Source organism: Sitophilus oryzae, unplaced genomic scaffold (genome assembly GCF_002938485.1).
Source record: "Sitophilus oryzae breed Bouriz unplaced genomic scaffold, Soryzae_2.0 scaffold_1576_pilon_pilon, whole genome shotgun sequence".
In the NCBI taxonomy this organism is placed as follows: domain Eukaryota; kingdom Metazoa; phylum Arthropoda; class Insecta; order Coleoptera; family Curculionidae; genus Sitophilus; species Sitophilus oryzae.
Genome location: NW_022146254.1, coordinates 17,774,168 through 17,790,478, shown reverse-complemented (window position 1 = coordinate 17,790,478; position 16,311 = coordinate 17,774,168). Strand labels below are relative to the sequence as shown.

General features: G+C 32.5%; 1 protein-coding gene across 1 annotated transcript in view; it reads left to right on the top strand.

The window, feature by feature from the left end:
* LOC115879316 (glutamate receptor ionotropic, kainate 2) overlaps window positions 1-16,311 on the top strand; it is a 344,372-nt gene that overhangs the window by 106,661 nt on the left and 221,400 nt on the right. The window contains exon 3 of the mRNA XM_030896084.1: window positions 8,353-8,508. Coding sequence (XP_030751944.1) covers window positions 8,353-8,508 — 156 coding nt within the window. The remainder of the gene's footprint in view (window positions 1-8,352; window positions 8,509-16,311) is intronic.

Here is a 16,311-nt window from a genome sequence, read left to right as displayed (position 1 = left end):
GTTATTTTATCTCTATGATTTTTGAAGTGAAACTTTACGCGTGCTGGGAGTAAAAATTCAAAGCCGTCACCCTACACCCGAATAGAGTCCTCAGACGCTCGAGATAGTCAGATACACGGACAGACGGACATTTTAATACAAATTTTGTAAAAGCGAATCAAATTATTTATTAGTTTTTAATTTATTAACTTTTTCAATATTTCAAACAAATTTGAAATTTATCGAACATGTCCTTCAAATCCTTCATTTAATAGCTGCTAGTAAGGAGTTTTATTTCAAATATGCGCACATAGTGCACACATATTTTTTTAGAAGTAAGAACTATTTTGTTTTTTTTTTATTTCTAAGTAACTATTTAAAAACAAGTATATAAAACAACAGTATATAATGTGCTAAGCGACAAAATCATTTATTTCGAGATATCCTATATTTTTTGTTTCATAACCAAAGTATAAGAACGGGCGGTGTGCGTTGAGAATTTTTTCAATATAATTAATAGCCGTGGCACTTAGCGCTTTATACAGGATCAGTCTTAAATAAGTGCAAATATTTTTAGGGGTAGTATATTTTGACCCCAGAAACACGATGTTATTTTTGAGAAAAGTGAATTTTGGAAATTTGGAATTTTTTAAAAAATGTTTTGGAAATGTTTTTAGTTGAAAAAAAAATAATTTCTTGATAATATGGCAACATAGGTAGTAGATTAAATTTACAGGAAACAAAACCAAGAAAAGATCCGGTGGTTCTCAAAATTTAAGGAAAAACTTATTTTTGAAAATTTTCAAAGTAAATTAACTCGGTTATTTTTGACTTATTTGAAAAACGACAAAAAGAAAATATGTTTCTTTTATCGAGATCTACCAGCCCTGAAAATATTTGCATTTGTTTAACACTCACCCTGTATGTTGGTTATGGAATTTAGGATATTTTACAAATAAAACATGACTAACCGATTTTTTGGTACTTACCAAATTTTATTTAATTTATATCTTCCATTGTTAAATGACCAACCATCTCTATTTTAACTTAGGTATGCTGTATATTTTTGTATGTTTAGTCTAGTAGAATGTTCGTATGTCTGTAGAGAATAATATAGTAAGCTAAAACAAGTAATTGGCAACACCAACAAATCTAAGAAAACCTGTACAGTTTCTGTACAGTAATGTCTAAGAAGGTTACTTAAGAGTCTATTACGCTGTACTGTTCGGGTCGCTCTCAGGGGTCGAATGAAGCGGGTGTGTGACCGAAGGAAATATATATTATATTCAGAAATCTGCCTAAGGCTTAGCCCGATCCTGTCGTGTTAAACCACACCCAAAACACACTTGCTTTGATTAAGGCTTGATTAAGGTTTGCAGAGCTTCAGCATTTGCCATAAAATAGCGAGCAATTTGATACAAAACCATAAAAATTATATATTACTGTAATCACAAAACTTCAATCTATTTACGTAGTGTAACGGAATCTTAAAATATGTCTTTATTTTCGAGAAAATTTAGTCCAAACATAAGGAATATTTTGTTGATGTTTGACCATCAAATTCTTAAAAATATAAAGTTGTCTAAAAATGTGCTACCATACGGATATAGTATAATCCTTCATCTTTAATTTCCTTCTTCATTTGTGTAAAAATACCTAACCAGTTTTACATAAAACGTTAAATGCCGAACGCTTATTTTGCTACTTTTTCGAAGTAGTGAAATGGACTCTTAAAATATATCTTATCCAAATAATCATTATAGGAGAAAAATTCAAAGGAAGGAAATAATAGAATTTATAGTAATCGAAAACGGAGCAAACAACTATAAAGAAAATTGGAACTGACTCTGTCTATTAGACTTAGCTGTAATTAACTGGGTTAAATATTGAAGGTCAGTGTATTTAACAGCTAAATTGCATTTTAGGATGTTTTAGTTCAAATAATATACATTTTTGAAGGTTTTGCCAAAAGTATAGCTAACTTATAACGTTGTCGATTAAAAAACTAATTATTACATATTTATATGAGCGGTTAATTCATCTGATAGTACAATCAATACCTCTCTGTATTTATTGTCAAGTTATTTTTTTTTTCTTTAGAATTATTTTATGTAAAAGGGTTCTTCAAATGACATAGAAGAATTAAAATTGCGCATAAACGTATGAAATAGAACCGAGAAAAATATCTCCAGAATAATCTAAGGAAAGTCCGTAATCGACTAGCTTACTGTCAGGAAGTTGGTGAAAGACCAAATTTGAACATTTAGTAAAAAAATAAATAGGAGCAAATTTTTTTTACAATATAGAAAATTATTTTTTTTAGTATTTTCTTTAATTATTTTTTTACTCCACAGCGCAGCGGCTTAAGTTAGGTATAGAATATATTGAATGATTTCTGTTTAAAGGGAAACTTTTGTATTGTTATTAGAAAATCGATAAGTGTGGTATAACCGCAGATAGACTTTTAAATCCGTGATTATCAATATACCCCACGACCAAGATTTTAAAAATATTTTAGTACCGGTTTTTAAGATATTTAGCCAAGTCTAGACTTTTGGCAAACCCGGTATAATAAACTTAATTAGGGTTGCCAGACCTCCGGGATTTTCGGAAACCTATTTTACTATCCCGGAAAGGCATCAATCAAATTTTAAAAATAAATATTGTAAGACAAAATAAATAAATTTATTAACTTATGCTTCATATTCTCCCATCACATTTTTTGACCTAGATTCACCTTCATTTATGATATTTTGGTAATTGTACAGGGTGGTCCGAACTGTATTCCGGAAACTTCGGCATCATATTCTGCAGGTAAAAATATGTAAAAAAGTTCGTATAAATGTATATCCTAAAATGCTTAGTTTGGGGTATAGAAATTTCATTTTTATTTCGATTTTTTCCAAATAATTTCTGAAGTAGCCAGTCATCAATATTTTGATGAAAATTGGTGTCTAGGAGGTTTTTGACATGAGAAATTTAATTTTGATGTCAAAATGACTCCTACTAGTAGAGGGCGCCACCTACATATTTTTTAACTGGTTTGAAGATTAATAACTTTTCGTCCGTACCTGTATAAAGCTATTGAGTAACAAAATATACATTTACGACGATTTTTTGCGTGAAAAAGGTCTCTTGGTAAAAATCGCTACGAGTAAAGGTACATTCAGGCTGAGAGCGTGGAGCGTCGCGTCGCATTTGCGTCACGTCCGCGTGTCGAAATGGAATCAATTCTCTTAACTTAAATTAGAGCGTTCAGGCAGACAGCGTCGCGTTTGGCGTTGCGCTAGCGTCCGCTGAGCATCGGGGTTCGAGTTCAATGGAGCGGACGCGACGCAAACGCTCTCAGCCTGGATGTACCTTAATGGTTTTCGAGATATTTGGAATCGAAATTATCTACCTGTCATCATTGACATAAATTAAACACGTTGAGTAAATAGTTATTAGACTGAAATCATAAATTTGAAATGTTTTTGTGTCAGTTCATCAGAAACTGTTTTATCATAATTTTTTGCAGAAAAATTTATGATTAATTTAAAAAAATAAAAATTTCACAAATTTATTATTTCAGTGAAATAACTATCTACTAAGCGTGTTTATTTTTCGTCAATAATGATATGTATTGACTATTGCTATTGTAAATATCTTAAGAACGGTTGCTCGTAGTGATTTTTTTAGCGTAAAAAGGCACAGAGATGTATATTTTTTCGCTCGGTAGTTTTATACAGGTACGGACAAAAAGTTATGACGCTTCAAAACAGTTAAAACACATGTACATGGCGCCCTCTCTTAGTAGGAGTCATATTGACATCAAAATCAAATTTCTCATGTCAAAAAACTTCCAGACATCAAAATTCATCCAAATATTGACTTCAGAAATTATTTAGAAAAAATCGAAATAAAAATTAAACTTGTAACACCATGTATCTCTGAAAGTAAGCATTTTAGGACATACATTTATACGAACTTTTTTACTTATTTTTATCTGCAGAATATGCTGCCGAAGTTTCCGGAATACAGTTTACCACCCTGTATATCTTCGTTTTTTCAGAGCGTCGCTTTTTTTGCTCTCGCTTTTTCTTGCTCTCTCGGAATTTTGCTATGAAAATCTAGCAACCCTGGATTTAATGTAGCTAATTTAAATTCCAATGCCAAAAATATCAAGCTCTCTACACGTCAATTGAACTAACCTCTCTGTAAATACTGGAAATGAGCAATTTCGTTTCTAACCTAGAAACCAATTTAAAGGCTGCTATCGATTAGCGACGTTTGCTAAATATTTAAATCTCAATTTGCCCTTAGTCCGATCCAATCGCCACAAACGATAATTAACAGGAAATAGCTTTACATATTTGTTGATTAAATGGTACAGTTTAATTTTTTGAAGGGGAAATCGGAAAACTAATTATACTTGTGTTTGGCATTTGTAATACAACGTAAATACGTGTACGTTCAAAAGTTGGGGATATTGTAAATGAGTTCTCACGTTCAGGCTGTAATAACTTTTTAATAAAATGGATGTTGTGTGGCGGAATACTAATGGTATTCATATTGAGTGTCAGAGTTTATTATATAAAAAAGATCCTTTTTTCATTTTTAAGTGTGCACCATTTACTTACCATCAATTAACATTAAAATAAATTTCTACAGAATGATCCAGAAATGAAGTGCTACAAATTCGTGGTACGAGCAAGTTTGCCAAAGTTGTGCCTTGAGATGTTCACCAAGATTCCATCAAAAAAGTTTAAAAAATTTCCAGGATTGCTGAGTTATTTGAAAAAAAAACGGATTTTTTGAAACTTTTTCGATATCATGTTGGTTTCCGAGATAATATCCAATGATACTAACCTAACCAATGCTCGTACCTCGAATTTGTAGCACCCTGTATATACAAATTTAATCAGTGTGCTTTAATTCTCAACAAATTATTTTTTTTAAGTTTTGTTCGAGAAATTTCCACACTCGGATTGCTCAAGAATTGCTCAAGATTTTATTTTAATAAAAGGTTTTCTTTAAATTTACGGTTTTAACAAACACGTTCTTATATTGTGGTGCTTGGACCGAACATGACCTGCAATATCTGGCTTAATTATGCTCTTTGCTTTTTATGTCATTTAAGTTGAATATATCACAGGACAACAGGAGAGATTGTATGTTTTAGGAGAGGAGACATCAATAGGATCAGAGAGGAAGAATATGAACATATTAAACGGTGCATTAGAGAAGCTGCAGAAGAAGCACTCGGACAAGAAGATCGGAAGACAAAAACGGCATATTGGTGGGACAGAGAGACTGAAAAAAAAAACAAAAGAAGCGTATCAAAAATTACTGTAACACAAAGACAAATATACCAAAACAGAATATAAAAGAATAAATAGAGAAGTGGTAATTAGAAAAGAATATAAAAGCCTGGGAAAACAAATGTTAGCACGAGATACTCCGAAACCTGGAAAACAATAAAAGCAGTTAGAACAAAAAATAAAACAAAAATCGTGCTAAATAATGTATCAGATCACCAATGGCTACAATATTTCCGTAAACTTCTTTCGGAAACTAAAACAAATTTTTTCGAAGAAGAAAAATACACTGTTTTAGAGGGAATCCAGCTACTATCGAACAAGTAATAGCAGTAATAACAGTCAAAGAAACCAAACTAAAAAAAATATCCTGAACCAGGTGGCCTAAATGCAGAGCTGATCAAGTATGGCCCATCAAAACTCTTAGAAATGCTCAGAAAACTATTTCAGAGATGCCTAAATGGGGAAACGATACCTACAGAATGGAGACAAGCGTATATATTATCTCCTATCCACAAAGAAGATCCAAAAAACCATCCAAAAAATTACAGAGGAACCGCGGTAATACCAACCATAGCCAGACGATCGACGATCGTCTGTGGACAATGTTTTTACTCTTAAAATCACTCTGGAGAAAAGACTACAGCGTAGCAGAGAGGCCGATGTTGCTTTCATAGATTTGGAAAAAGCTTACTATAATATACCTAACTTAAGACTATGAAAGGAGATGAAAACTTAAGGATGTAAATATAATATCAATTAATACAAATTATTAAAATACTAGTTTTTAATCAAGGAGCCTCGAAAAATAGATTTGATCGTCTAATGTTCTTATGCCCTCTTGCACCGTTTGTATAAACTTTGTTTAAAGGCTAACCAGTGATTAACTGTAATGAAATATTATATAGTTAATCACTGTTTAGCCTTTAAACAAAGTTTATACAAACGGTGCAAGTGGGCATTAGTGTCTTGTCCCGGTCAGTTAAAAGATGCCCAAATCGTATTTTTTATCATGACTCAATTTTTCGATTCCTTAACATATTTGGAAAAAAAGCATTTTTTACGAATTATTTAGTACCACACACTTGGTATTTCGAGTCAAATTTTCGTTATGAATCGCATGTTGCAATTTCAAATAAACCATATTCGAAAATGTCAAAAGTTGACATGATATATCATTCTATTCAGAATGTCCTTTGAATAAGAAGACTAAGGAAGGAGCATATCAAAAATCTTAGGTACACCGCGATGGGCCTCAAATATGGCCGACTTAAATTCCGGTTTATCAGTGTCGGTATAATTTTATTTAAAAAATGTAAAACTATGATGTAGGGTAGACGTGGGGTAGACTCAATAATTTGTTGTTTTATTTTACGTTGTGAATAAATGTTGGTAGTTATTAAAATTGTTATAAAAATATATAATTCTAATAAAAATAGATAAGTTATAATAAATATTAATTACCACAAACATCCGATACGCTACTGAAGCAGGTAAGTCAAGTTAACGTATCTAAATTCTTTGACATCTAATCTTTGACAAGTAATAAATAAAAGCTAAAATGCAAGAAAAATATATAATTTAGTTAATTTAAGTGAATTTCATAAATGATCGGTTTACTACACGTATGTATATTATATAGTCACTTACTAGCGAAAAGTTGTTCCATTATTTCACTCAATTTTTGCCGAGATCTACCGCACGCTACACAACCAACTATTTTAGAGTCTTTTTCGATAAATCGCGATAGTGTCACTGTTAATTTAAGTGCTGCCACAATTTCCATCTAGATTTACCACCTTTATACAACTATCAGTAGTAGAATAAATAATAAATAACATAAAATAAGCTCCGTAAAGACTGACAAATCCACAAAATTTCAAATCAAATTCAAATGTGTCAAATGAATCGTCAAACAGAACTGTCAAGGATCCCCACCCTAGAGAGCTTTTATGGTGCTTTTTCCGCCCACCATGCATGAATACATGGATAGCATTATGCTCCTTCCTTAGTCTTCTTATTCAAAGAGAATGTCAAACCAAAACAAAATACCGAGATTGCCATTTAAAAATCAAAAGTTGTAGTCATATCCTGTGAAACAGTAAGTGGCCGAAAACAATTGAATAAGTCAATCAATCCTAATTTATGTCATATACTAACATATAGTAAACGCCACGAATGTTTGGGAGTGATTCATCGGTCGCTACAATGTGAACTAATCTGTTCAAGGTCACATAAAACTTACTTCCAGTGCCGTGGTGTTTCAAGTCATATAATAATCAATATATTATCTGTTGTAATTTGTTGTTTTAACTGTCAAAGTCTTGTCAAAACATATTTTTGATTATAAATATAAAATGGAATGCCCCATTGGTCGCACTGCAAGCACACCAATGGACTGACGCACAAAAACGAATCAATCAAAGAAACGCGATATAGTATCGTCTTTGTCAATCACGCTAAGATTTTAGAATAAGTAGGAGGAGCGCAGGTAGATGATTAGACCGGGCCTTTAAAAACCTACGTCTGCGGTAAAAATTTACGTTTTTAATGTAAAGATGATAGCGCGCGTGTCGATTCCAACTTCATCAAGCGATGAATCACTCCCAAACATTCGTGGCGTTTACTTTACCAAATCTCGTTTTTTATCTGAAAAAAATAAAAAAGTTACAGGGGAGACGTTAGAGTTACACTTTTGAGACGTATCCGGTATTTTACTTTGTTTAAACTAGAAATAATGTATTATTTTCACATGTAAATTTTATAACCGAAAAGACTATATACATAGTCTTTTCGGTTGATTTGTATATTTGTTTTACTTCACTTATCATGAAAATTGATGAGCTGAGCTCATAATATTACCCGTCTGTATGTCAACAACTTTCAATTGTATTAATGCTGGTTGTATATTACCAAAAAGTTCTAGCTTAACCATTTGCATCCGAAATGAAATAAAAACAGTTGCCATAAATCCGCCTGCCAAAGCAAACGTTTTTTCGCGATTTATTTCACTTCATTCACGTTTCTATTACTGGCTGCCGTTTCCACTTTAAATTCAAATGCGCTATTTTTGCAGGAGGACTGTTCCACCCGACCGACGATAAGCAGGAAATCGCTTTCCGATACGCGGTGGAGAAAATTAACGGCGATCGCACCATCCTGCCGCGGTCTAAGCTGCAGGCGCAGATCGAGAAGATCCCGCCTCAGGACAGCTTCCACGCCTCAAAGAAAGGTAAGTTAGTTTTTTAGGTAGAGCTGGAATTTATTTTAGGTGTAGATGCCGCTATTTAGTAGGAATGCGTTCCTTTCGTGAATGTAACTACAGAACGATTATCGAATGTAATACCACAAGATGTTTCGGAATTAGCGAATAATACTTTTACTTGACACGAAATGCGTTACCCGGCAACACTAGGACTCTGAAGGAGGAGTAGTGTTGCCGTTCGTTTGCCATTCTGTAAAAAAATACCATTTAGTGAGTGTACCATTTAAAAATCAAAAGTTGTAGTCATTTCCGGTGAAACAGGAAATGACCAAAAACAATTCAATACGTCAATCAATCATAATTTATGTCATACTAAAGGCTGGCATAGGTTAGCCTTGGGTCGAGATTTCCGTATGTAAGAAGAGTACAATACGTTTATAATGTACTGAACAAAGAGAGGACAGTAAACACGTTGCCAAACGGATGAAATAAACCGAGAAACTGTGCACATCGCTAAGAGACGTGGAAGGGGATATAGCAGATTTGTCGCAGTTGACCGGTCGACCCAATCAATACCTCTCAGTACTTAAAGTTCTAGGGAAAGGTGTACGTCATGCGTTCAGCTTCACGATTTAATTACGTCTCGTGATACTTGATTTGTTTATTTATTAACGAGTCGTTGTAATTTTCCCTATAGCTTGAATTTTTTTAAGTGCAAGCTAGAAACACTTGCATTTTTGGTAAAAATAAGTGGAATTGAGTGGGTGTTCGACAGTGGTCGCGCTATTAGAACTCTGAATTCAAAAATCGATATCTCGAAATCTATTATAAATAATAGATTGTAGTTTTTTCAAGAACTTTGTTAATATTTCTGCTGTATTTTCTTTGTAGGCAGTATGTGAAAATCTTTATCAATAAAAAAATTACACGATTGCTGAAAATTGCTATGCTCTAAAAGTAAATGGTTGGATTGTTTACAATTTTTGAATGGAAAAAACAACCTTATCGAATTTTTCTTATGTAAACATATTGGAAAATATCCGATCTTGAAAATAAAAAAAAGTTTCAATATCTAAAGTGGTTCTTGAGTTATGGTCTGCTATGTGTTAAACAGTTGAGTTGCAGATGCTCAGAAACATGTCTAATGATTTTATCTAGTTATCTCTTGAAAAAAAAATCTATTAAAAATAAGCGGTTTGCGATCGTGATTTTACTTTACTTGATAGGGAAAGGCGTATCGGCAACGCCGCAACAGCACACCGTCGCGCGCCGCGTCGGTCGTTCGCATTTCTCTCACTCCGACTTAATAAGATCCCTATGCGATTTACTTCCACACATGTAAATGCCGACCCAAAAGTAACAGTTGCCAGCACGGTATCCTAACACGCAAAATCTCGTTTTTTAAATAAAATAATAAAAAAGTTATAGGGGTGAGCCACCTTTGAGACGCACCCGGTATATACTTATAATAGTGACGATATAGTTCGCTTATTTCATTAAGAAATAAAAAAAAAACTGTTTAAATAAATGTAAAAGAGAAGCAATATTTAATATGCCCCAATATTCGAACTACGTTAACTGACTATTTGCGTAACAGAATTTTGTATGCAGTATTAGACAGTGTGGTAAAAAGTAACACCTTATAAACTCTATTTCATTTTTTGACGAATGCTTGTTTATAACAACAGAGACGTTCACATTCATAACTTATTATTATATTGATCTCTCATTCAAATCCACATTTATTTGTAATAATTTATTAACTGACACAATTAAATATGCAATTAATTCATATTTGGGCGGTAATATAATGGTGGTATATTTAATTGGTACACTCTTTTACAAAGATTTAAATAGTTTTCTTAAACTATACGTTTTGTACATTTGTTGCTTTAAAAATATCTAAAATGTCAATATTCCATGGGTGTATTGATAAATAAGGTCTAAATTATAAGAAAATGCATTTTCTATGAAAACTTGAAGAGATAAGTAAAAAATGGTATAATACAATTTGATAGACAATTAAATCGTGCATCTGATTCATGTAAAATATACAGGGTGTTCTATTTAAGTTAAACAAGTTATTGCCGTTTAAATCTAGTAATTTAATAAAGCTTTCTTTTAGAGATTTAAGCTTTATTTAAACTAATTTTTAGACGCTCTGTATGAAGTAGTATGATTTTATTATGGCAACACAAAACTTAGAAAATAAATAGAAAAACTTCAGTACAATATTTGGTTTTAACAACTTAAATACGCCTACAGAAACAAAACATTAAAATTGTTACAACATTTTTATAAAAAAACTAATTATTTGAAAAACGGTAAGATTAAAGTGCAGCAAACCTTAATCAAATTTACCTTTACTTTAATCGTAGAAACTAAAAGTATAATAATATACAGGGTGTTCCATATATAAAAATACAACTTTGATATTTTTTATTTATTTGGGACACTCTGTATCATTTGTAAATGATTTTAAATTGTTGCTTTACGATACCATCACCCACAATTTCTAAAAATCTAATAATTTGGCTACAGTACTCCGTAATAAAATAAATGAGGTGAATAACCCTTTATAGATAAAATCCAAAAAAAAAATTAAAATCTAATTTATCTGTGAATTTTTTTGACAGACACAACTGTCCCAGTTATGGTATCTAAGGTTGGATTGACTTTTAAAAGTTAACTAGTCTTGCCGTTATCAACGATTCAGGCATATATTTTTAACACTCTCCTTCAGACAATTTTCACGCCTCAAGGAAAATGAAATTGGATTTAGTCTAGCGTCAAGCAATATCTAAGCTTTTCAGAACAGGCAGTACTCCGATATTAAATTCTCGATATTGCTTTCACGTATCGAAGTTAATATTTATTAAAAATAAGTCTTTCTAAAATTGGCGAATAAGATATATCAAACATGGTGTGACTGTTTATTTTCTTGTTATTACTGTAGATGCATTGAGAATATTTCCATAGTCTTTTATGTCTGTTTTATCTTAAAAATAATAACTGCCTATACATACTAAATATAATTAATTAAATAATAAAACTCGCTGCAGCCTTTTGTACTTAGCAACACCACCATTGACGTCGTAAAATCTGTAAAATTGTTAAGGCTTGTTGTAGACAATTCTCTGAAATGGGGCATGCATATCGACGCTTTGTCGAGAAAAAATCAGCTCTGACTGTTTTGCATTAAGATCTGTTTCTAAAGAGCTTAACTTGTCAGTGGCTAGAACTGTTTATTATGCACTTTTTGAGTCGCACCTCAGATATGCCCTTCCATTCTGGGGTACGTGTTATGCGACTCAATTTGACCGCATTTTCAATCTCCAGAAGAGAGCTGTTCGATATTCACTGGGTCTAAACAGCAGAACTCTTTTAAGAAAAATAAAAATTTGAACTCTTCCTTCCTTATTTATATTTGAATCCGTTTCTCAAGAAAGGCCATCTCACACTTATCCACTCAGGAACACGGAGCAAGATCTTTATCTACCTACCCCACGCCCAGAGTTAGTTAAAAGTTCAATATTATACAACTCGAAAAAAATGCATAATCACATACCATTTGAAATCAAATCCATAACATCATTTTTTTCATTTCGCAAAGCATTGAAATCTGATTTACTAGACAAGGCTTTCTACGCCGTAAATGACTTATATTTTGATAATCGAATTTGACCTTGTAAACGCTGGTCTAGTATTGGTATTACTATTATATAAGGATTTTTGCCACTTAACTGCTTATATAGAAATTTAATTCTACGCTGAGTTTGTCATAATGCGGATCAACCCGCTCTCACTACCGGTTTCGGAGCCCTAATCCATCATCAGGTGAGCCTGGGCAGATCCACAAAATGACAACCACAGTGCAGAGATAGTTAATTCCGACTTGTCGGCAAGTGTAGGTTAGATATTAAGTCCCGAACGGGAGATAGCCGCCTCCGTGCAATGGTAGTACTTTCGTACCACCGGGGCGCAACTATCGATAGTAAAATGATGGTAAAAGGCTTTTTTTCAGGCAAGCCAAATTATAAAATAGAAAACAAATTTCTTGCAGTATAGGTATATAATAAAATTATATAAGGATTCTTGCCACTTAACTGCTTATATAGAAATTTAATTCTACGCTGTGTTTGTCATAATGCGGATCAACCCGCTCTCACTACCGGTTTCGGAGCCCTACTCCATCATCAGGTGAGCCGCAGCACGCAGGCCGCTCTCTCCCGTTCGGGACTTAATATCTAACCGACACTTTCCGACAAGTCGGAATTAACTATCCCTGCGCTGGTGGTTGTCATTTTGTGGATCTGCCCAAGCTCACCTGATGGTGGATCACTACCGAAACCGGTAGTGAGAGCGCGTTGATCCGCATTATGACAAACATAGCGTAGAATTAAATTTCTATATAAGCAGTTAAGTGTGGCAAGAATCCTTATATAATTTTATTATATACCTATACTGCAAGAAATTTGTTTTCTATTTTATATTGGTATTACTATATTTAGTATAAACTAACTAAATATTTTTGAATCTTATTTTTATTCTTTGACATTGTAAACATTTATAAATGTTTATTTTAAACAATAAGACAGACAATGTAATTTGTATACTGGTTTTGTATTCTCTTTTGTTTGTTTACTTTACCTTTGTCTAAAAATTGTAATTTTTTTTTGACAATAAAGGCATTTATTTATTTTTATTTGTACAAATTTAATCAGTGTGCTTTAATTCTCAACAAATTAACTTTTTTAAGTTTTGTCGAGAAATTCCCACACTCAGATGCTCAAGATTTTATTTTAATAAAAGGTGTTCTTTAAATTTACATTAAGGTTTTCTTTTAACAAACACGTTCCTTGTGAACAACCGTCTTCCAACCACCTTATGTTATGGTGCTTGGACCGCACATGACCTGCAATATCTGATTTAATTATGCTGCGCGTATGCTTTTTATATCATTTAAGCTGAATATATCACAGGACAACAAGAGATATTGTATTTTTTAGGAGAGGAGACATCAGTAGAACCAGTGAGGAAGAAGTTTTATCTTAAAAATAGAATGTTTACAAACTAGGCAAGAAAATTGAGAAATGATAGGATGGGAGATTGTTTTTCAGATTTCCATTGTCTTTATTTATTTTGATTAAAGGTTGATTCTCACCATATACCATCCATTTCCATTCCGTATGCATTCCATATCTGTTCGATAAACGATGATATAAAAATAATGGTATTTAAAATAATTACAAAAAACCTAATTTTAAAAATTTTTAACATCTTGTAACTCTAAAACTATGCATTTCCATACCCATGTTTATAGGAACTTTGTTTCATATTTTTTGATGAGGAATCAACGAGAACTTATTTAAAACTTTCGCAAGTTAATGATATTAAAATTTTTTAAAGGTTGCTATTAGACTTGGATCAAGGCAAATTAATAAAATTGCGTTTATTTCATCAAGGAGGCCGAAATCGACAAAATATCAAGAGACAACTTTTAATCGGCATTAAACTTAGTTTAATGCCGAAAATTACACTAAACACATACACTAAATTACACTAGTTCGATAGCAAGAGAAAAAAAATCAGTGGCGTACATGGTTTTTTTAGAAAAATATTCCAGTGATATGCACGTCCCTGGTGAATATGTCGATACTTTTTTAGCTTTAAAATATGTCGCATTTATAGTAACTTTTACCCTCAAAATTTCATTCGAAACGACTAAAAGTACTTGGAAGAAAATTATAATAAATCGAAAAAATATTAAGACTTAATAGTAGCCACGAAACAAAGCGGAATCGGATCTATGCTGATAGGAAAAATTAATCTTATTTTTACGTGAGGAATCTTTCCACGAGAGATGGCACATGTTTTTGAAACACCTTGTATATTCTTAATGCGAATTATTTGCCCTGTTTACAGACAATCCATTAGTAAGATAAAACCACCCCTTAAAGACCCTAGCAATATTCGTTTCCTCGATACATTTATACATTTGCAGCCATAAAACGACAAAAAAATAATATTTCCATTTTAGATATATCCTATTTGATAGCATCAAAGACTTATTTCTAATAAATATCGACTTTGATACGTGAAAGCAATATCTAGAATTTAATATCGCTGCATTTCCTGTTCTGAAAAGCTGAGATATTGCTCGACGCTAGTCTAAATGCAATTTACGTTTCTTTGAGGCGAGGAAGCTGTCTTGATGAGGATTTTTTCTCAATCGTTGCTTATAGCTTGAAGAAAGACCAGTTAATGGTTGTTTGATGAAAGCTGTTAATTGCTACCCCTGATGAAAGCTGTTAATTGCTACTATATCTATACTAATATATAAAATCCTTAAGTGACTGACATACTGATTAATCACGATCCTGCTCAAACCACTCAACGTAAGGAGATCAATTTTGGCATACAGGTTGATTCTAGGGTGTAGAGGTTCGATAAGAAGGAATTTTTCGAAATTTCAGTTTCAAGAGGGTGAAACCACCCCTCAAATATTACAATAGTTTTTATTTAAAAAACGGTCACGTTTCCGAAAAAACGCTTAAACACGTATATTTTATTTTGTTTTTTTACATATTTTAAGATTTTTTAAAAATATGTACAGGGTGTTTCGAAAAATCTGGTCATTGATTAATCACGTAGAGGTTCGATAAGAAGGGATTCTTCGAAACTCGAACTCTAAGGGGGTGAAACTATCCCTCAAATATTAAAATATTTTTTATTTAAAAACCGGTGAGTTTTTCGGAAAAACTCTTAAACACGTATATTTTATTTTGTTGTTTTACATATTTTAAGATTTTTTTATAAATGTATACAGGGTGTTTCATAAAATGTGACCATTGAGTAATCACGATTCTGCTTAAACTGCTTGACGTTTAAAGCTGATTTTTGGCAAACGGATTGACTGTGGGGTGTAGAGGTTCGATAAGGAGGGGTTTCTCGAATCTCAAATTCTAAGAGGGTGAAAACGCCCCTCAAATATTAAAATATTTGTTATTTAAAAAAAGGTTATTCTTTCGGGAAAACGCTTGGACAAGCATAATTTATTTGGTTTTTTTACATATTTTGAATTTTTTTACAAAATCATACAGGGTGTTCCAAAAAGTTAAATTTCTTAACCACGATTCTGTTTAAACTGCTTGACGTAAAAAGCTAATTTTTTGCAAACGGATTTTTCGAAAGTCAAATTCCAACGAGATGAAACTACCCCTCAAATATTACCAAGTTATATAATAATATCGCCATATTGTTTTTTTCATGCTGACATAAATGTGAAAATTTTTATCCAGTTTGTATGTTAATGGAAATGTTGCTTTGCTTTATCATCATTACAAATGATTAATTCGACGCGAATATATAAAAATCCTGGCACCCACTGATTACCGCCATCCTGCTCAAACCACTCAACGTAAAAAGCTCAATTTTGACATACAGGTTGATTCTAGGGTGTAGAGGTTCGATAAGAAGGGATTTTTCGAAATTCCAGTTCCAAGGGGGTGAAACCACCCCTCAAATATTACAATATTTTTTATTTAAAAAACGGTCAAGTTTCCGAAAAAACGTATATTTTATTTTGTTTTTTTACATATTTTAAGAGTTTTTAAAAATGAATACAGGGTGTTTCGAAAAATCTGGTCATTGGTTAACCACGATCCTGCTTAAAGCGCTTGACGTAAAAAGCTGATTTTTGGAAAACGGATTGACTTTACGGTGTAGCGGTTCGATAAGAAGGGATTTTTCGAAACTCGAATGCTAAGGGGGTGAAACCACCCCTCAAATATTGAATATTTTTTTATTTAATAACCGTTGAGTTTTTCG